Below are 22,524 nucleotides of genomic sequence, written 5' to 3' on the forward strand. Positions count from 1 at the left end.
TTCGCTATTCCACACGAGATCTAAGACAACTACTTTCCGCAACCGAATAAAAAATAGCTCATGTCATTTCCCAGTCTCTCTTGTGTAACTAAGTACTTTCATATCTTTATTATCTTTAAGAATTGTTGTTGTTAATGTTCTTAATTTTGTGTAAAACGTTTGTATATATTCTTTGAAAAAAAAAGATTTTTCTTCTTTTATTTCGGGGTCATTAGCCTTAACTACACGGAACCCCAATCCATCGACAGTTTCGTCAAAATTTTCGTCATACAATTTACGATTATAATCCTACAAATTAGCAATGTACCGATGAGTAGTCAGAAGGCATACTGCTGTTATCTTATTTAAATTACAATGATAACAACTGCGTATCTTACTTCAGTTTATAATCAACTAGATAGGACAACGGTATGTATTGTACAATTCAATTGTTTTAATAACCTAAACATACCAAATATGGACTTAAATGTAAAGAAAATCAAGTTATTTTTCAATTTTTTACATTAAATTGGTGAATCAGATTATTTATTTACAAGTTTAGAGTGGTTTTTGTATAGAAAAAAGCAGAAATTAAAATAATTTGCTAAATGATTGTGTTGTTGTGAAAAACTGTGGTAATTAGGCTTGTAGCAATATGTGTTCTATGTTTTAAAGGAAAAATTAAGTCAAACAAAGTGCTTATCTAAGAAAATATGTGTGTTTTCGTCTTTAAATAATAAGTTTGTAAAGAAAAAAAATGGAACAACACAAGATGATAAATCAGAGAAGGAAATATGAAGTTTTTTTTTGTTTGAACTCGCTATTCTCAAGAACTATTTGACCGATTTGAAAAATTATTACAGTGTTAGATAGCCCATTTATCGAGGAAGGCTTTAGGCTACTTTTTAAACAGGTTCGCGTAGCATTTCCCACGGAATGTGGGTGAAACCGCTGACTGGAGTTACCTAATTCTGTATGTGTAATTCAGCATGACTATGCCATTTCAAAAAAGAAAACAGGGTTAAGAAAAGTACATAATGTTATGATTTTGAATGTGCAACAAACGAAACAGTTTTGTAAATATTTTCATTGTTTTCTTCATTTTCATTATGTTTCTAACCCAAATTGTGTTTTCAATTATTATTTTTTATCAAAAAATTTTTTCTCTTAGAAGTTAAGCGCGCTGTAGAGAGAGAAGAAGCTAAATGGTTGACAGTTGACCCGATAGTCAATTTTTTTTCTTATTTCTTTTTTGATTCCAATCAAAGTTTTCAGTCGGTCTGATACCGGCTAAATACCTGGTCTTTGTAATGTGATGTTCGTACTAATTGTAATCTTTATACTGATTTATGAGCCCAAACCAACTACTAGCCGACTAAAACTTAGCAGTGTGAGAATTCTCCTAGGAACGTAAATCAAAATTTTTCATTATTATTTTCTATTTACCTATCTATAATTTTCATAAAATTATGTGTTGTCTTAACTAAAAAAAAATGTTGGAGTAGTTATGTACACGAATTGGAATTGTCAAAACTTTTCTAAAAACATGTTTTTTTTTTCGTTTTCAGATAAAATGATGCAGATCAAGTTAAAAATCTTTTCCGTAACCAGAAGATATTGCGTGCATTTATAAACAGAATTTAAATATAATAGTAATTTATTATTATTTATTAAACAAGTGATATTTAGTTCTAGTCAAAATATTTATTTTATTAAGAAAATATGGAAAATAACGACCCTGAAGCGAAACTTGCCGAGGTAAGTGGTATTTTTATTATTTTACCATTCTAGGAGTTTTATCCCCGTTTTGAGAAAAAATGGCGCACTGGTCCCAAAACCTTTATTTTTGAAGAATTTTCAAATCGTTTCAGTAATTTCGGAGCATTTACTTACAAACAAAAAAATATTTTATATAGGTATGTTATGTTTTATTTTATTTTAGTTTGTTGAAGTTTGGAAATATAGTTCGTATTAACACTGTGTAAAAAATATTTCTATGATAAATAAAAAATAGGTTTTTCCTATTTATAATGTTAGTAGCCTACTAATAGAATGAGATATAAGTAGGTCGTTTTATCTAGATAAATTAGTTTTGATTTCAAAGGGAAGAACCGAAAATTTTTTTTTGTTGCTAAATACTTTTTTAACAAAAATTAGCATACGTAGATAGATACGTAAAACTACAGATAATTATCCTAATCTTCGATTAAAATAGCTGAAATGATATTACCTATGTTATCTATCTGTTATCAATAAAACAATTGATATGAATTGTTTTAATAAGTTCCGGCCTACAGGAGATCCCCTAGGTATATTTTATTTTTATTATTTTCATGATAACCGTACATCTTTACTTTTGACCAACCTAACAGACAGACATGTGTTGCTGGGGAGTTTGTTGTGCCACTTCTTCTTCCCAGCAAAAACACAAAGGAAGTGGTGAAGGGCGGGCGTTTTGGGGGCTGTCTTTTGTTTTATGACGTTCGAAAAGTGCTGATTCATCAGCCTAATTTGAATAAACGTTTTTGAGTTTGAGTTTGAAGATTTTAAGAAATAATGAAGTACCTAAGTAATAAAATCGGCTACGACGGTGATTGTTTTCGCATAAGGTGATCAGCCAGCCGCACAGGACATTGACAATGCACAAGCATTTGCGCAAACACAGGTGCACTCACTATTTATTCCTTTACACTCATCGCCCGATGTCTTAAACGCAACAAAAACTATAATAGACTTCAGAATTAAAAGACGTTGTTTATTGAAAAAGAAACACAATATCGATTTCTATTTTACGACTACAAGCATACATAGGTAAAACAATTTATTAGTTTACGACGCAAAGTCATTTATTGAATCAAATCAATACCTTTATTTGATATCGTTAATCAGGTACCTACAGCTTGATCCCTGCTGTTTTGCTCAAAAAGTTATAAAAATTGGAGTCAGTTTGTACCTAAGTTGTAATCAAAAAGGTAGTGTAGGATTACGCTAGCGATTTCTTTCAGCTTTCTATTAAATATATTTTGTTGATGAATTATTTCGAATGCAATACCTATAGGTGAAACAACTGGCAGAAGCTAGTGGTTAAAATAAACCTGATTGTAATACCTACATAAATAGATGCAGTTAAAATAATACGTTATTTATAATCAATTATGTTTACTGCTTCACATGCCCGTGATAAAGTAGAACTAACATACCTGTGTCACGTTTGCTTGTAAAATAATATTGACTAAAGATACTTGCTGTAGAAACAATGTGTGACCATGTTATCATGACAAAGGAGATTGGGCAAGAATGTATGAAGTTTGGTCCAAATGTCCACCACGAACGAGACCTATATAATTAAATAGTCCACTTAATTTAGAGTAACTTTTACTAAGAAAGTAAAAAAAAAACAATGCCGAAAAAAAGTTATAGCCAAAACTGTATTCTTAATTTTCGGTAGTTTTTGTATGTTATCGTTATTATTTTTTATTTTATTCCACTAAGATTTCCGCATTTTATCTAAAACTAAGATGAGTAACACACATTTGCATATAAATAGCCCATATTTTTTTGCCCGATGGATGTACGAATCACTAACCAATTGAGGCGCCAGAAGTGCTTGAATATACTCAGCGGTTCCTGGATCTAAGAAAGTTGGATGTAACTGGTGGTGTCTTCTCTCTTATAATGAACAATTCTATTTTGTCAGAAGTAACAGAAAGTACGAAAATCTAATCGTAATTGAAAAATTGAAATTGAAAAAATCTATAAAATGTTTTATTTGATTTTGCTATAACTTTTTTCTGGCATTATATTTTTTTTTACTCTCATAACAAAAAATGTTCTACATTTAGCCATATAGGTCTCGTTCGTGGTGGACATTTGGACCGGAATCGCCCATTGTCCTTTTTCCATGTTTCGCACGACGCGATAAATTAGTGGGTCCTGGCTGTCATTTGAACATCATTGGCAGTCGTTATGGGTAGTCAGAAGCCAGAAAGTCTGATAACCAGTCTCACCAAAGGCAATCGGGTTGCCCAGGCAACTGGGTTGAGGATGACAGAAAGGCAGTCACTCCATGTGGCACACTGGTAATCAGCTGCATTCGTTAAGACTGGAATTTCACACCAATAGTTAAGGTGAAGCTAGGCAGATGACGTGTTAGCGTGCATTTTTTGGGCTAAATTCACTGATGAATAAAAACAAAATACAGTGATGAATAGGACCTACAGTAAATATGAAACAGTGATGGTGATTGATACACCCGTGCATCGGAGAGCACGTTAATGTCGGTCTTGCGCCTGATCTCTCTCCGGTCGTGTCGGATTGTCGTCCCATCGTGCTATGAGAATGAATGAATAGTGAGTGCACCTGTGTCTGCGCAAATGCTTGTTTATCATAATACCTATGTCCTGCGCAGCTGGCTGATCTCCTTAATATGATACGCCATTATTGTAAATAATAACAAAGGCGAAATCTGTAGACAATCCAATAGGCATTCAGTTATTGTTTATACTTATTTAAAAAAATAAACAAACTATCTTGGATATTTGAAAACAATACGGTTTGACTGTTGATAAACAATTGAAATTAAATCGGGTGTCAATAGACTATTCAGGGCACATTATTATATGCAGTCTTACAAAGAAAGGTTGTGTCGTGACCTGAAATTATTTTTGTAGAATTTTTTTCAAGTGTTTTAAATCGTTTTTTTGTAAAGTGGTTAAAATAGATATAATATTTAGTGAATATCTGAGGATAAAAGTGATCGTTAAAGCAATGATTCAGGTATTTATTTTAATAGGTACTTATGTATAAAATAGTATTTGTTGGTTTTATTTCAACTTGACTCAGAGTTTATACATCTGCTTGGCGAAAGTGACTCGTCCAAAAAAACAAGTTAAAGTTTTAAGTTTTTAATCAATAAAATAATATTTATTAATTAAAATATAAAAAATACGTTGTTAAAATGTACCATTTCTTATGGAAAATGCTATGTTTTTCATAAAAATTACTGATTTTTTTTTGCGCCATAGCCAACTAGATTTTGACCAATTGACATTATCTACATATTATATGACCAAAATATATAACCTACCTCTTAGAAAAATTAACTTTAATTAATTAAGTTATTTTTTATTGTTTTGCAGAACTCGGAAAGTAATGAAGTAACTATCGATGAAGGCGACAATAATGAAAAAAATGGCAAAGTGAGTATTTGTTTATTATCCTACTACCTAGTTAATCGAGACACTTGTGTACGATATATTTAAATCGGTTCAGTGGCTTTGGTGTGAAAGCCCAACGGACAAAGTTAGGTGCTTACTGTACATTTCATGTGAGCATAAGTAAGAATAATAATTTTGAAAAGTTTTTTTAATGCGGTAAACATTTTCGACCCAAAGTTCCGCTCAATATGCTAGGTGCACGTACAAAATAGAATACTATACTATACTCAATCTGGCTAAAAAGGAGGAAGTATACTGTTAAGGAAAAAACAATCAAAAGTTATCAATAGGTACCTATATATAGCACTTATCAAGACGCTATTAAAATTCATCAACCACACACTAATTTGCGATGAGGTGGTCGGGGAAAAACTTATAAGTAGAAACCCTTTATCTTTAAATTCGTTGCTTAGATGATAGATAAGTATTGGATATGTTTACAAAGTTTTCGCTAACGTAAAAATATACTTACTTAAGAGATATTCTTACATCCGGTTAGACTGGAAGCCGACCGCAACATAGTTGGGAAAAGGCTCGGGAGACGATGAAGAGATATTCTATAGACCAGCCGTTCCCAAATGGGGTTCCGCGGAACCCTGAGGTTCCGTGACAGGCCCTCAGGGGTTCCGTGGAAAATTCAAGATTTCCATATGGTAAATCGTTTCACTTTTGACAATATTAAATTATAATTCATTTTCAATTAAATTGTTTTAAATATTGCATTCCAAAATTCCATTTTGGCACCATGTAGGTTGGTACCACTCGGGAGTGTAAGTCTCGTACTTTCGCGACAAGTGGCGGGGGAAGGCCACGGCAGCAGATAATTTAATTCCGTTTTTTACAAATTGTAGATTAACTTAATACCTCCAGGTCTTCTTCAATCGGCAAAAGTAGGTAGCGAGGCTTATTTCATCGCCAGGATTATACGATTTTACACATTTGACAGGACGTGAAATGAAACGGCATACGAGTATTTCCAGTGGCTATCTTTACCATGAATCAAAGTGTGACATTATTTCCAATTTTTGCACCTCCGCGAATCCGAAAATTTCGCGCTCGCGACTCCATGTTACGTGTGATGCTTTTAGGTTCATTTAATTGCTCAAGTATCCAACATCGAAAAAATTTCGCGGTCTTCCGTCGAGGTTTCCTTTGATGTTTATTTTTTATTCCTCTGGTTCAGAAAATAATAGTTTAAAAAAACTAAAAAACACGCTTTTTATAGAAAAACGAACTAAAAAATAGGAAATAAATTTTAATGAATTTAAATTAAGAAAACAGTGTTAAAAATTTCAATGAATATAAATTAATAATAGTGTGAATACAAAAAAAATATATTTAAAAAAAGCGTGGGGTGCATGGTGTCAATAGTTATAAATATTTTATTGACAGATATGAGTACAGTGATTTTCATTTCGATAATATCTTAAAAAGCACCCCACGCTTTTTTTAAATATATTTTTTTTGTATTCACACTATTATTAATTTATATTCATTGAAATTTTTAACACTGTTTTCTTAATTTAAATTCATTAAAATTTATTTCCTATTTTTTAGTTCGTTTTTCTATAAAAAGCGTGTTTTTTAGTTTTTTTAAACTATTATTTATTTTCTACTTTTAGTTTGTTTTCAAACTATTAATTGTTTTGTAGAATTAAAATTCTCTTTAGTATACAAAAATTTGTCAATATTAGAGAAAACGGCTAAAGATAATTATTGGAAATAAAAATTAACATCGAGTCCTGCCTTATCGACTGTAGAGAAAAATTCTAGAAAATTTTAATTAATTTTCTTACCTTATCGACTATAGATGAAAATTATATAAATTAACATAGATCATATTTTGCAAATTGAAAAGCCTAGAAGTCGGTGTCTAATGGATGTTACTAAGTTAATTTTGCCACCGACTTCTAGGCCGATGCACCTAAAATTAGTTTTTTTGCTTTTTAGTGTTTTGGGAACTCGGTTTAATTTTTTGTAAAAGGTTATTTATTTAAAGCTTTTCAGTGATACGAATAGTTGTCACTATCCATACAAGTGGGAAGTTCTCATCAATACAAAGAATATAAGTCCAAACGAGGTATTTTACATATTCAGTTGTCGAGTTCCCTTGACTTTCTCTGGTCTCCATCATCAGGTCAGCTCCAAACCTTCACTGTTGCATAGGTCTTGTCAATACGAATAATTTAAGCCCAAACACGAGATAGTTTACATATTCAGTTGTCGAGTTCCCTCCATTTTCTCTGGTCTCCATCATCAGGTCAGCTCCAAACCTTCACTGTTGCAAAGGTCTTGTCAATACAAATAATTTAAGCCCAAACACGAGGTAGTTTACATATTCAGTTGTCGAGTTCCCTCGACCCTCTCTGGTCTCCATCATCAGGTCAGCTCCAAATCTTCACAGTTGAATAGTGCTTTTAGGCGTACACCTAAGTGTCAAGTTTTTACCCTATGTATGCCTACAAGTTTTGAAGGTTGCCCTCGATTTCTCAGGGTTTCCATCATCAGATCCTGACCTGATGAATATGGGACCAACTGGCAGCTATTCCAAGTCGAACAAAAAAAGAATCACGTAAATCGGTCTATAAACCTCGGAGTAATCGATGTGTATGTGTAACCTCCTCCTTTTTGGGAAGTCGGTTAAAATGGAATAATTTTATCAAATTAGTGTATTGTCATCGGTCCTCAATAAATCTACAAAGTTTGAACGAAATCTGGCCGTTTAAAGTGGGTCAAAATCGCGCCCAAAGAAGTCGGTTACAAACAAACATACAAACATACAAACATACAAACCTACAAACATACAGGTGAAGCTAATAAAAAGCGTGTAAAAAGCAATAGCGTTTTCTTCGCCAGCTGCTTATTCATTTGCATTTGCTTTTTTTGTGGATATTGTACCTTTTGAGACCTTATTAATTTACAGTGGTTTTGTTTATTTTGTGTAGGTACATAAACTTAAAAAAAAATCGCGCTCGCTTCGCTCGCGATACCGGCTACCGCTGAATGTCTTTCAATGCTAGCAGGGGCTTGGAACTTCTTCTTTTAGTTAAAAAAAATCGCGCTCGCTCGCCTTGCACCTGTACAAGCCCAATCTATTTCTTTTTGCGTTTACTTTGTCAGTCTTCAAACTGAAAAATATTCACATAATACACAAAGTCAAGGGCGGCTAAATTGTTTTCTGGCCCTTGTGGCAGATAGGTAACCATGCTACGCCTGAGTATAATGAATATGTCTCTAACCATATAACCATTTGGTGCGCTACCACGCGCCACGAGCCGTACCTAAGTGTATTTACGTCTTTAGTTTACTTCTTACTTAAGCTAAGGTTCCGCCGAAAAATGGTGAAACGAAAAGGGTTCCGAAGCCAAAAGAATTCGGGAACCGCTGCTATAGACTTCGCACATTGCAAACTAAAGTGTAGGGTGGTAGTTAGATGATAGTTTATTTCGTAGGTAATGGTGAATTCAATCAAACTGTTTGCTCGATCTTATACCGGCTATGTACCTGACTCTTGTAATGTGCGTATTACCAAACATCTTCTTTCATATTGATTTATGAGCACGAATAAACTATCGGGAGACTAAAAGTTTGCAGTGTGCAACAGCTCGAAACTAGCCTTTCAAAACTAAGTATCAGTGTTTTTTTTATGAATTAGCCCCTGCTTAAGCTATTTCTACATAAAAATTTCACATTGAAATCTGTTCATCCGTTTTCCCTCGCCATGGGTGTAATAGAATAATCATAAATAATCTCCTCGTGAAAACTAACTCTTTAGTTTTAAATATTTCAACAGTCTTATTAAAGCTAAGCGTCCACTTGTCGGTATCGTACGCATCGCATTCTATATAAATAATACTACGATCTGTTGCGTACGATACCGACAAGTGGACGCTTAGCTTTACTTACCATGATTTGTTTCAGACGATAACCCACGAATACCTGGACTACCAACCCTCAGGGTGGCTGGAGACCACTCTCATGAGGGTCGGTAACTCCACAGATGACTTTTTCAAGGAGAACCGATCAGTTGTCAAAACTGTCACGCTGTTCGTCATCAATGGAGCTGTGTTGGGATTCTTCTTCGGATGTCTATATTATTGGTTAAATTATAGTAAGTAGTAGTTCTAGTTGGTGATGTACTTTCTAAGTATAATCTTAGACACCTATGACTGTGTTTCGGATGGCACGTTAAACTGTAGGTCCCGGCTGTCATTGAACATCCTTGGCAGTCGTTACGGGTAGTCAGAAGCCAGTAAGCCTAACACCAGTCTAACCAAGGGGTATTGGGTTTCCCGAGTAACTGGGTTGAGGAGGTCAGATAGGCAGTCGCTTCTTGTAAAGCACTGGTACTTAGCTGAATCCGGTTAGACTGGAAGCCGACCCTGACATAGTTGGGAAAAAGGCTCGGAGGATGATGATACACCCGAGCATCGGAGAGCACGTTAATGTCGGTCCTGCGCCTGATCTCTCTCCGGTGGTGTCGGATTGCCGTCCCATCGCGCTGTGAGAGTGAAGGAATAGGGAGTGCACCTGTGTCTGCGCAAATGCTTGTGCACTATAAAGAAATACATAAGGGAGTACATAGAGTGTACATAAGGAAATAAATAAGGAAGTACATAGAGTATACATAAGGAAATAAATAAGAGAGTTCATAGAGTGTGCATAAGGAAATACATAGGGCAGTTAATAGAGTACATAAGGAAATACATAGTGGAGTTCATAGAAGGATTTTTCATCATCATCATCATCTCAGCCATAGGACGTCCACTGCTGAACATAGGCCTCTCCCTTAGATCTCCACAGATACCTGTTGGAGGCGACCTGCATCCAGCGTCTTCCGGCGACCTTTATAAGGTCGTCTGTCCACCTTGTTGGTGGACGTCCTACGCTGCGCTTGCTAGTCCGTGGTCTCTACTTTTTCGGGGGATTTTCGCAGCTTAAAAATGGACAGTTTAAATATATTCTTCTTTCTTTCCACAGGTACTGATCCCTTAGAACTGTGTCACGGTTTCGGCAGCCTCATAGCTTTTCTGAGTATAATCTACTTCTTCATCATATACTTCACGGTGGTGAAGAGGTATTTCGGCGTATGGTTCGAGAGAGTCGTGTGGCTTAAGGTTGAAAACGCCTTTGAGAAGCTATGGGGAATGACGTGAGTGTACATAAGCATATTACTTATAATCTAGTGATCTATCTTAGAGCCTGTAAATAATGTATGAGAGATTTGTGTTGCCTTGTCTATGAAGAGCATAAAACCATAGATAATAAAAACGTCAGTTTTCCTGCAACATCTGTTTTCTATGATGTTTAGTTTCAACATTCAACATTAACAGTCGTTTTAAAAATCGATTTTAATTTCGGTGCAGCAAACTCCATTGTAATTTTCCCAGTTTAACTCATTAAATTAAGTTAATTAAGCTTATTACCTATAGAAGTTGAGAAGCTAGAATTTGATAATTTGTCGTAAAAACAAATGACAGACCTGCCTAAATGGTGTTAACTACTTACTGATGATCCAAAATTGCCTAATTCTATGTGAAACAACAATTATCAATTAGAAAGTCTTCCACCATTAATGACATCTAATTAACTTAATTTAAGCAAACTCGGAGGGAATAGTTTTAAAATTACGAAAATAAATGCAAATCAAGAACCTCTGGGACGATTACAAATAATATTTCAGTATCCATTTATCGAAAAAAGCTATTGGCTACTTTTTATACATACTTTTAAATCATTCTTAAGTGTTACAAGATGCGTGAGGTTTACACTTTATTAGGAAAACCTATTGGTATATTAAATTATTTCCACGGAGCAAAAATGACGACGCTATTGCGAATAGTACGCAATCAATTAAACTCTTAACCTTCCCGTTACTATTCGTCGGTAAACTAAAAAGAAAGATTAATCAAACAATTGATGATGAGCGCTAGAATTATTTGAGCCTATCAACTGGGTTTATGATTGACATTAAAATACCCGTACACTGCAAACTTTTAGTCGGCCAATAGTTTTTTTGGGCTTATTAAACAGTATGAAGATAAAGGGTAGTATCGAAGTAACTATTAAGGTACAGTAAGGTTCGGTAGTACAGATATTAGGTACAAAGATCAGGCATTTAGTCGGTTTTAAACCGAATTGATTGGAATCAAGATTTTCTTTAAAGAAAATGGCAACCGTCGGGCCAACTGTCGGCCAACTGTTTAGTCTGCAGTGTGAAGGTACTCCAATAGCTAAGTTTTTTAGTCCCGTCTAAATTATTAGGCAAGGCAATACTGTTGACTTCGGGATTCCGAGAAATTAATTGATAGAACAGTTAGGTACGAGAAATGAACGCAAAAAACAGATACATATACAGAAAAACATGTTTGTTGAATGGGAATCTCCAATATTTATTTGGTTTTACACGTACCTAGGTATACCTACCTAATAAAATTGACAAATATTGAAAACTGCAGTGAAAATGATGTCACAGATAGTAACTCTTAACTATGGATTTTTACATTCAAAGTAAATAGCTGTTTTAAGAAAGACATCGGTGAACTTGGGCCTACAAAAGACAGTCGTCGTTGACTAAAACGAATGTCGTTGAAAAGCCGAGTTCAAGACCCAAAGTCACCGACAACATAAACTTCAGTTTTCTTAAAACAACTCAACAGTTGTTCAAAGTCAAAGTCAAAAACGTTTATTGAAAATAGGCTAGTTTCTAGCACTTTTTCACGTCAAGTAATACATAAGGACAGCACCCCCAAAACGCCCCCCTTTCACCACTTCCTAGTGTTATGGCTGGGAAGAAGAAGTGGTGAAGAACAAACTTCCCAGCAACACAGCTGTCTATTACAATTAAATATAATTAAATTACAATTATATAATTCAATATCTTTTCAAATTATAGTCACAAAAAAAAATATATAAAAAACACTTGTATCTGTGAAATAATCATTAATGTTATAATAAGCCTTTTTAATCAGAATATCCTTAATTTTGATTTTAAAAGAACTGTCCGTTAGTTCTAGCAAATGAACTGGGATTCTATTATAAATGCGTATACAAAGGCCCACAAACGAACCGTGCACTTTATGCAATCGATAGTTGGATGCGGTTAATTTATGTTTATTTCTGGTGTTGAAATTGTGCACGTCACTCTTTTTACTAAATAACTCTATGTTTTGCCTTACATATATTATATTGGCATAAATATATTGAGACGCCACAGTGAGAACACCAATATCCTTAAACCTTTCCCTTAAGGAGACTCTAGTACCTAGTCGGTATATAGCACGGACAGCGCGCTTCTGTAACACGAAGACATTTTCTATGTCGGCAGCATTGCCCCACATAAGAATTCCGTAGCACATAACACTGTGGAAATAACTGAAGTACACTAAACGCGCCGTGGCTACATCGGTGAGAGCTCTTACCTTTCTGACAGCGTACGCAGCAGAGCTTAGTCTATTCGTGAGGCCAGTTATATGCTCACCCCATTGAATTTTGGAGTCTACAGTTATTCCTAGAAAAGTGCTGTTCGTAATAAACACTATGAATTTTCACTATATTTTTCAAAGTAAACAGTTTTTTTTTTACCAGAACTTATGACGTTTTACTGTCGGCGATCTTATTCCTGTTTTTGCTAACAACTGATCAATATTTATTTTTAAGGAATTTTATTTTTTATTTTACAGCAAACAGTTAGGTACATTATAAAATCTTACACCTAATATAACAAAGACTTGTTGTAGTCATAACCCTTAACGCTATTTTCTTCCCACAGTTGGTTCCGCTGGTGCTTGTGCCTGGTGATCCTGGGCGCGATAGGTCTGTACCTGTACCTGGACGCGCGTCACGACCCGGAGCGTCTCATCTCATTGTTAGGACTCTCTATTATATTGATTTTAGGTATGTCTATTATTCTTACCTGAATTTGATTAGAATTTGCATAGGAATATTCACTTCTTCATAATACTCTTTAATAGGGAGAATCACTCCTTCTTCAATCCCCCATTTAGACTTACGGTATGCACCAGACTACTATTTATTTAACATGGAGCAACTGCTTATCTGACGGACTTCTTCAACTCAGTTACCCGGGCTACAGTCAAATAGGCTGCTAGACTTTCTGGCTCCTGATTCGTGACGACTGCCAAAGATGTTCAATTGACAGAAGATCCATCTGTTTAGCTATCGAAGAGTTATGAGTAACATTATATTACAACAACATGGTTTTCGAAAAACGGAGTTGGTTGGTACTTTGGAATAGATGATTTGACGTGTTAAAGTGTTGTTTTCAGGCTACTCTTATTTGCAAAATAAAAATACAATTTATCATTTAAGCCATCCATAGTGCGCTTAAAACAAATCCCTTATATGCCATCTTCTATCCCAGGTTTTGTGTTTTCCGCGAACCCTGGACGAGTGAACTGGCGCACCGTGTCCACGGGGCTGCTCATCCAGTTCGTGTTCGGAGTTCTCTTCATCAGATGGACTCCTGGCAGGGTCGCGCTGCAGTGCTTCTCTGATAAGGTAAGGGCAAAATACGAAGATAGTTTTTCTGATTAGGTAGATAAATCAGTTGAACGACAGATTAACAACAGATGGCCCCCATGCTCAATTAATGCTCAATCCTTCTCCGTGTAAGAGGAGGCCTGTGCCCAGCAGTGGGACGATAAAAAAGGCTGTAACAGGCCCCCATAACGGGTGAGCCTTCACCATGGTCTAAGACCCATTTTGCAACTATAACAAACGTTATTTTTTGTTATTAAAACGTTATTTAAACTTGTACTTTGAAGATATTGCCTATGCAACGAGATCCACTTATACTAACTCTTTCATACTCTTCTTCATCAGGTAGCAACGTTCCTCTCGTATGGTGTGGAGGGAGCAGCATTCGCGTTCGGAGACCTGCTCGTCAGGACTGAGGGAGTCTTCGCGTTCAGTGTAAGTAAACTTTATGATGTAGTGAAACTTACAATAGAAGGATAGATAGAAAGCCAGTACATTAATGAAAGACTTTAAGAATAAAGCTATCTTAAATCTTTGAAAAACTATTTTCCATTGTCAAACTGTCGATTTGTGGGCAGTTCATAAATATCTTTAATCAGTGTGCTATCAGTCATGACTGAAAGACCACGTTACGAAGCTCGATGAGAAGGAAATGGGGAATAAAAAACGGTCTAACGTTGTGGACTATCGGTTTAACAAATAGCCCATTTAACCAGAAAACTTATAAGGAATTCTATTATTCGAGCACGCAAAATAATTCCCACAGGGCAATACTGAAATCACCGACAAAACTAGCTCTAGTACAACATTTTAACCAACTTCATCTTCCTTCCAGACGCTACCAGTAATCTTCTTCTTCAGCATGCTGGTGGAGATGCTGTTCTTCTGGGGGGCGCTGCAGTGGTTCTGTCTGAAGCTGGGGCTGGTGCTTCGCGCGGCTACCGGCACCACGGTCTGCGAGAGTGTCATCGCTGTTGGCAATGTGTTCTTGGGGATGGTGAGTAGAATATATTCTTCTTCAGCATGCTGGTGGAGATGCTGGTCTTCTGGGGGGCGCTGCAGTGGTTCTGTCTGAAGCTGGGGCTGGTGCTTCGCGCGGCTACCGGCACCACGGTCTGCGAGAGTGTCATCGCTGTTGGCAATGTGTTCTTGGGGATGGTGAGTAGACTATATTCTTCTTCAGCATGCTGGTGGAGATGCTGTTCTTCTGGGGGGCGCTGCAGTGGTTCTGTCTGAAGCTGGGGCTGGTGCTTCGCGCGGCTACCGGCACCACGGTCTGCGAGAGTGTCATCGCTGTTGGCAATGTGTTCTTGGGGATGGTGAGTAGAATATATTCTTCTTCAGCATGCTGGTGGAGATGCTGGTCTTCTGGGGGGCGCTGCAGTGGTTCTGTCTGAAGCTGGGGCTGGTGCTTCGCGCGGCTACCGGCACCACGGTCTGCGAGAGTGTCATCGCTGTTGGCAATGTGTTCTTGGGGATGGTGAGTCCAATATATTCTTCTTCAGCATACTGCTGGAGATGCTGGTCTTCTGGGGGGCGCTGCAGTGGTTCTGTCTGAAGCTGGGGCTGGTGCTTCGCGCGGCTACCGGCACCACGGTCTGCGAGAGTGTCATCGCTGTTGGCAATGTGTTCTTGGGGATGGTGAGTAGACTATATTCTTCTTCAGCATGCTGGTGGAGATGCTGTTCTTCTGGGGGGCGCTGCAGTGGTTCTGTCTGAAGCTGGGGCTGGTGCTTCGCGCGGCTACCGGCACCACGGTCTGCGAGAGTGTCATCGCTGTTGGCAATGTGTTCTTGGGGATGGTGAGTCCAATATATTCTTCTTCAGCATACTGCTGGAGATGCTGGTCTTCTGGGGGGCGCTGCAGTGGTTCTGTCTGAAGCTGGGGCTGGTGCTTCGCGCGGCTACCGGCACCACGGTCTGCGAGAGTGTCATCGCTGTTGGCAATGTGTTCTTGGGGATGGTGAGTAGACTATATTCTTCTTCAGCATGCTGGTGGAGATGCTGTTCTTCTGGGGGGCGCTGCAGTGGTTCTGTCTGAAGCTGGGGCTGGTGCTTCGCGCGGCTACCGGCACCACGGTCTGCGAGAGTGTCATCGCTGTTGGCAATGTGTTCTTGGGGATGGTGAGTAGACTATATTCTTCTTCAGCATGCTGGTGGAGATGCTGGTCTACTGGGGGGCGCTGCAGTGGTTCTGTCTGAAGCTGGGGCTGGTGCTTCGCGCGGCTACCGGCACCACGGTCTGCGAGAGTGTCATCGCTGTTGGCAATGTGTTCTTGGGGATGGTGAGTAGAATATATTCTTCTCCAGCATGCTGGTGGAGATGTTGTTCTACTGGATGGAGTTAGATAGGCAGTTTTCAACAGAGAGTACCATTGTAGCTTTGTACCTAAATTAATTATGAAAGCAAAAGCTTGTGACTGTGTTTACCTATTGTTTTACGTCCAAACGCACCAACGGATGATGTTGAAATTCACTTAAACATCGGAATGGGATTAGAACGGATCGACTGAGTTAACTGACTGACAGGATGGATGGATGGATGTCCATCTTATCATGATGAAATGAACAGGCGAGCCCAGGCCATCGTGGGTAGTTAAGAAACCAGAAAGTCTGACAACCACTTTCACTAAGGGGTATCTCTATGCGGCAAGTTGGTCTCACTCTTATCCAGTAAGACTGGAGGCCAACACCCTCAAGTAATTGGGAAAAGTCTACTTTGGAAGGAGAGGTCTCCTCTAGGGTTTTCTAACGCTGGCCGAAGCTAGTGACATTACATTTATAGATAGAGGCATACCTATTCTCAAAATCTTTTTGCCTTTTCAAGGATGTGGTTCAAGACAATAATTCCCTATGGTATTGTTTCAGACAGAGTCAGTATTGTTGGTGAAACCGTACCTGCCTCTCCAGACACCTTCTGAACTGCATGTTGTGATGTCTTCGGGATTCGCTACTGTCTCAGGTGAGTTACAGACTAAAATATAGTGGTAGTCATCATTATTTTTAAGAGCCTAGCTCTTGTCGGTGCAGCTCCTTCCATTTACACCTATCTAGCGCCAACTCCTGAACTTCCTTATACATCACAACCTTCACCTTTTCTTTAATTTGCTTGATGTACCTTGGACGACCTCTTCCTCTCTTTCCTTCGACCTTCCCTTCCACGATGTTTTTGATAAGATCGTCGTGACGTATAAGGTGTTCCATTATTTTTCCTCTCCTACTTCTATATTTTGCAATAGTTGCCTCTTAGTTCCTATTCTGTTATTGTGGTAGTAAGTAATTGAAATTGTTCGTTCGCGCACATTTGTTTAGGACTGAAAAAAAACTGCCTAGTCTAACCAAGGGGTATTAGGTTGCCCGGGTAACTGGGTTGAGGAGGTCAGATAGGACAGTCGTTCCTTGTAAAGCGCTGGTTGTCAGCTACATCCAGTTAGACTGGAAGCCAACATAGTTGGGACAAAAAGGCTCGGAGGATGATTTGCGCATATTTTTTCGTGGTCAAGAAATGAGTGCGAGTCAACTGCTGTGTTCGCGCACAAAGGTTGCAGTTTCGTGGATATTTTACAAATGTTCAGACGCAATTTGTTACTGATTGCTCTAGCAAAGACAAATGCGCGTCACAGCCCTTTAAACAACCGGGGCTGCAGGATTGTTCGAAAGAGTTACCGCGGCCCTGGTACATAAAACGTCTACGACGGAACACGACGGTTTTTAGTCAGTAAGAGTCTGACACTCCCTCACCGTTGCTAACCCACAGCGGGAGGGGTCAGTTGATGATTTTTGACGTCGTTAAAAGCCCTTTAAATAAGTAGGTATGTCATATGCTAGCAGTGGACTCGCATTGACGTGTACAGTCAACTTCAGGTCAGTGGTAACAGTTTTATAGGAAAATCGTACTTATTACTATTGAGTTAAGGTGCATGACAGTTACCACTGACGTGCGGTCTACCGTACATTTTTATTGGCGAAGAGTTTTGGTGTAATCTGGCCATAAATTGACGTAAGTATTAATTATATGAGGTAAATAAATGACATCAACTAGACTATCGAAAACTTATCAAATAGTTGATAAATAATTTAGATACAAGGACATAGCTAAAACCACGCTGTTTTGGTTATTATCAATAAAATGTTGTATCAATTAATCAGTTATTGAATCATAAATACCTTTGGTATCCTTGACACACGTGCTGGCTTTAGATATTTTAATATTGGCAGCAATTTCATTTAATGTTATTATTTCGGTTTTTCTTGCATTTATATCATCCTTAGATTATAAAAAGAGATTTTATAAAGATGTCCGCTTGTATATTGGTAACTCTCAGCTAAAAGCTACATAATCAATTTTGATGAAACTTGGTATATGTAGGCTTTAATAAATTATTGTACGGGAAGTACTCTTCCAAGACTACTAAGTACAACTTCATAGAAGAAGAAGCTTGTTTACTTATGAATGCGCTACGTAATTTTAGGAACTGTTATAAGTATGTGCTATACTGATGTATAGGTATTTATTAAGCATTTCCCACGCGACTCGGGTAAAGCCGCTAGCAAAAGCCACTACTACTTACATAAAGCCCAAGTTCACGGACAACTTGAATAACTTTAATAAGCGCAAAACAAAAAGATTTTTTTAAAACAACTTTCTGGAAGCTTTAGTTTGGAAAATTGAACGTGCAAATTCTAGGTAAACAGTTTCGTTTAAGAAATATAGACTACGGAGAACTTGTGCCCAAGTAGGTATACACAAATGTCTTCTTCTCCATCAGGTACAATCCTAGCCTCCTACATCGGTTTCGGCGCGGAACCGGCTCACCTGGTCACCGCTAGTGTGATGTCAGCCCCTGCCGCGATCTGCTTCTCCAAGCTGCTGATGCCGGAGACCAAGAGGTCGCTGACCACGGTGGATAATATACAGCCTGTTGAGTGGTGAGTGAATTAAAGCTATTTTTAAGTATGAAGAACCTATGAAGGTATTGGCTTACAGTATAAACCTAGATTCTGCCATTTAAAGTAGGTAGGAAATATGGGACTATAGAAAATCAAAGGACCTTTCAGTCTCTGTAAAATGTAGTTTTTAAATAGTGTTAATTTCTTAGCTGCCGTATTAGGATAAGTCTTGTAAAGATAGTGCAGGGAGTTTTAAATAAATGTATTTATTTATCTACTCGGTCTACTCCCGTTTACTGACTGGCCCAATTTTACAAAAAGATAATCATCTGGTTAAGGAACAGTTGTATAAATTAAAACCTGGATCCAGATAATCCTAGCCTTTTCTCAAGTATGTCGGGGTCAGCTGAAAGACGGCAGAAAGTGTGACAACCAGTCTTACCTAGGGGATACCCCTTAGGTTGTCTGGGTAACTGGGTTGAGTGCATCAGATAGGCAGTCGCTCCATGTGGCATGCTTGTACTTATCCGCATCCGATCAGACACTTTTTTTATATAGCCTTGTAAATAAATAAAATATTTTTATCTTTCTTTCACAGCGAAGACCAGTCAGTTCTCTCAGCGGCCACCAGAGGCGCCACCAACGGCATTGCTTTAATCCTGAACATTGTAGCTAATATAATAGCCTTTGTGGCTTTCATAGCCTTCATTAACGGAGTCCTGGGCTATTGCGGGGGACTGTTGGGCAACCCTGATATTAACCTGGAGTGGATACTGGGAAAAGTGTTCATACCTCTCTCTTGGGTGATGGGTAAGTGCAAAACTGTTTACACTATAGAGGTTATCATCGTCACGAATCTTGAGCGCTGACCTTCACCTGCGCAGAAATAATTTGTTGGGTCCCTTTTGTGGTATGAAGTGAGGCGCGGGGGCGGGCTAAAGCGGTGATTGGCCCGCAGCGCATCGCGTCATAGCCGTCACTCGGGATTGGTTCTTTGCTAATAAATCACTTCTGCGCAGGTGAAGGTCAGCGCTCAAGATTCATTCCGATAACTATACTAATTATTATTAAATAATTCATCATCTTCCTGCCCTGTTCCCAAGTCATTTGGGGTCGGCGCAACATGTCTTGTTCTTCCATTCCTCTCTGTCAGACGTCATACTTACATCCACTCCCTTCTGATTCATGTCCTCTTTCAGGCAATCAATCCATCTTTTCGTCATTATTATTAAATAATTATAAATCTCTAATATATAGTAGATACATAGAATAATCATTTTTTAAGGCTTAGATATGTTATTTGTTATTAACTATTGATCCCCCAAGCAGCATGAAAATTCCCGCTTTGTAGCTTAGCTTAATCGACCGATTACGTTACCAAATGTCATTGAAATTGGCCCTAAGTAAACTTACTTTACCAAGTTTTTTCGCTACAGAAATAATGCATCATTAGTTTACACAAGCGTTCAACAACCAATAATTAAATTCGACACGTTAACGTGTTTAAAGATAACGAATACATAAAAGTATGAGTTACTACCTTTGTAGCCAGTTTACTACACAAACATGGTTATTATTTTCATGATAATGCATGAATGTTAAGTAAAATACGTGAGTAGTAACGTATTGTGCACTGAAAACAACAAAACTTAATGTTTATATTATGAGATATTGATAATCCGTTAGTTCCGTTACGAACGAACGTGAAAGGTACACATAAGTACCGTTATTATATTTTGTTCACATATTGTTCTTATGACAAAAACAAATTACCTAACCGGCCAAGTGCGAGCCGGATGTACTTAGGGTTCCGTTTTTGCCCATGAAAACTACCTTTCATATTCTTGACCTCAAAAGATTTGATGCCTTCAAATTAAGTTAATAAAAAATACAATTAAGTTTAAATGAGACTCATAGTTACAAACTTAGATCAAAGAAATAGGGTTACAAAGTTTATTTTTGTTAGCCTATGATGTCCCAATGCTGGGCAAAGGCCTCCCCCGATACTTTTCCATTCTTCTGTCTATGTCCAAATTTTCTCGTCAGCGTTTCCTTAGTCTGCCTCTAGGCCACCTTCCTTCAATGGTTTCCTAAGATTAATTGTGGTAATCTTCATCCACTTGTCCGTAATAAGTTTTAAATATAAAATGCTGTAACATTACAGGAGTGCCGTGGGAGGAGTGTGAGCTGGTGGGTTCTCTGATCGGCTTGAAGACAGTCGTCAACGAGTTCGTGGCGTACCAGCGGATGGGAGAGATGAAGAGAGAAGGACTGCTATCGGTAAATATTTAACTATGTGTTTTTTAGGGTAAATTTATTTAAGGTTTTTTGATATAAATATAACTTAAGCCAAAATTTAATTTATTCTTTTAATCAAAATATTTTCGATGCCTTTGAAGGTTCTTGGACTTAAAATGTTTCTCTAATGCGGCTTTATTACAAAAACAACTTTTTTTACTATTTCCACGTGACATTTTTCTAAGCCAACAATTGTTTTAAAAATGGGCATTTCTTGGGCAAAATGGATATTGATCCATTTTTACCTAGCGATTACCTACTTAAACGGCTGTCGGTGAAATTGGCCCTAAACCCAACACAAAATAGGATGATTAATAATAATTATAATATTATATAATTTTCGAAGTTGCCTTAGGTATATATCCTTACATTATTTTGTTTGTTATTTCCAGCCTCGAGCAGAGTTAATAGCGACGTATTCGCTCTGCGGGTTCACGAACCCCGCGTCAGCTGGCATCATGATCGGCGCCATTGCTGCCATGGCGCCAAACCAGAGAGAAGTGCTCTCTAGTGTGAGTATAGATAATATTTGTTACTTTGATTCATAGTGTATGAGAAGTGAAAATTATAATGATAAGCAGTTCAGTCATTAGAAAAAATATGCCTATATTTTTTATTGCCTTAAAAAATCATCATCATCGGTTTTCTTCTTAAAAAACAACATCATCATAAGTTCAGCCCATTTCTGTCCCTCTGTACGGCACTGATCTATTGGTTCGGTGTAGGAAGAGGTTTCGCCAGTAGTAGTTCAGGTGTCCTAAAAATGTTTTTCTTCCCATTTAATCTATCATTTGTGTCCAAAAGAATCTGTTGCAAGTAGTGATTTTTGCACATCGTCTGACCAGGTGTCGTATCCATGTATTGGGATATGTAAATGTTATTTCTATTTACAGATAGCCGTAAGAGCATTCTTCGCTGGCTGCGGTATTTGTTTCATGACCGCGTGCATAGCAGGTGCGTAAATTATCAAAATAAATAACAGCTCACTCATGTATTTTCGATCCCATCAACTCACAAGTTAAACAAACAGACAAGTTAAACAAACACAGGCTTTTATGCACATTCATGCATAGGCAGCATTTCACGAAATTTTCATTTTCATAGCAAAGAAGAGTTGACACTTAAACTACCGATTACCTAAACGGCTGTCGGTGAAATTGACCCCTAAAATGGCAATATCAAATCCCTCTTTTGATCTATTAAACATAGTTTTGACTTTCTGACAATAATATTTTTGTCTGTTTTTGTTTCAGGTCTATTGATGCCAGAGAACGCGTTCGGTTAAAAAGTGATATTTATTTATTTTATTATAATATTAACTTAAGTAAAGTACTTAATTTTATATGTACAGTTGTTATTTATTAAAAAAATAAACATTTCCTAACAAACTTAAACGTTTTTTCTATTCAACTTTGTCGATTACTTACCGTCATCATCATCTGACTAGTCTTTTCTCAACTATGTTGAGGTTGGCTTCCAGTCTCAACCCAGTTACCCGGGCAACCTGGTATCCGTTGGTGAGATACCTACTTACTAATTTACTATAAAGTCATCATCGGCTTATTTAAATTTTAATATGTCGGCTTGCTGGTCCTCTGTGTGCCAAGTCAAACTCTATAAAACCCACTATTTGGAACAGAGC

The 22,524-nt window shown here is 37.5% G+C and overlaps 1 protein-coding gene across 1 annotated transcript; it reads left to right on the forward strand.

Annotated features, from left to right (window-relative positions):
* The first annotated feature begins 331 nt into the window (after positions 1 to 331).
* Positions 332 to 22,276, forward strand: LOC110369621 (solute carrier family 28 member 3). The gene is made up of 16 exons (XM_064042135.1): positions 332 to 408; positions 1,548 to 1,737; positions 5,118 to 5,177; positions 9,117 to 9,306; positions 10,176 to 10,347; positions 12,967 to 13,091; positions 13,579 to 13,715; positions 14,040 to 14,129; positions 14,530 to 14,691; positions 16,563 to 16,656; positions 18,464 to 18,623; positions 19,183 to 19,394; positions 20,749 to 20,864; positions 21,275 to 21,394; positions 21,776 to 21,836; positions 22,136 to 22,276. The coding sequence occupies exons 2-16, from the start codon at positions 1,702 to 1,704 to the stop codon at positions 22,165 to 22,167; spliced, it is 1,767 nt and encodes a 588-aa protein (XP_063898205.1). The 5' UTR covers positions 332 to 408; positions 1,548 to 1,701; the 3' UTR covers positions 22,168 to 22,276.
* Positions 22,277 to 22,524: the final 248 nt, after the last annotated feature.

Source organism: Helicoverpa armigera, chromosome 27 (genome assembly GCF_030705265.1).
Source record: "Helicoverpa armigera isolate CAAS_96S chromosome 27, ASM3070526v1, whole genome shotgun sequence".
NCBI lineage: Eukaryota > Metazoa > Arthropoda > Insecta > Lepidoptera > Noctuidae > Helicoverpa > Helicoverpa armigera.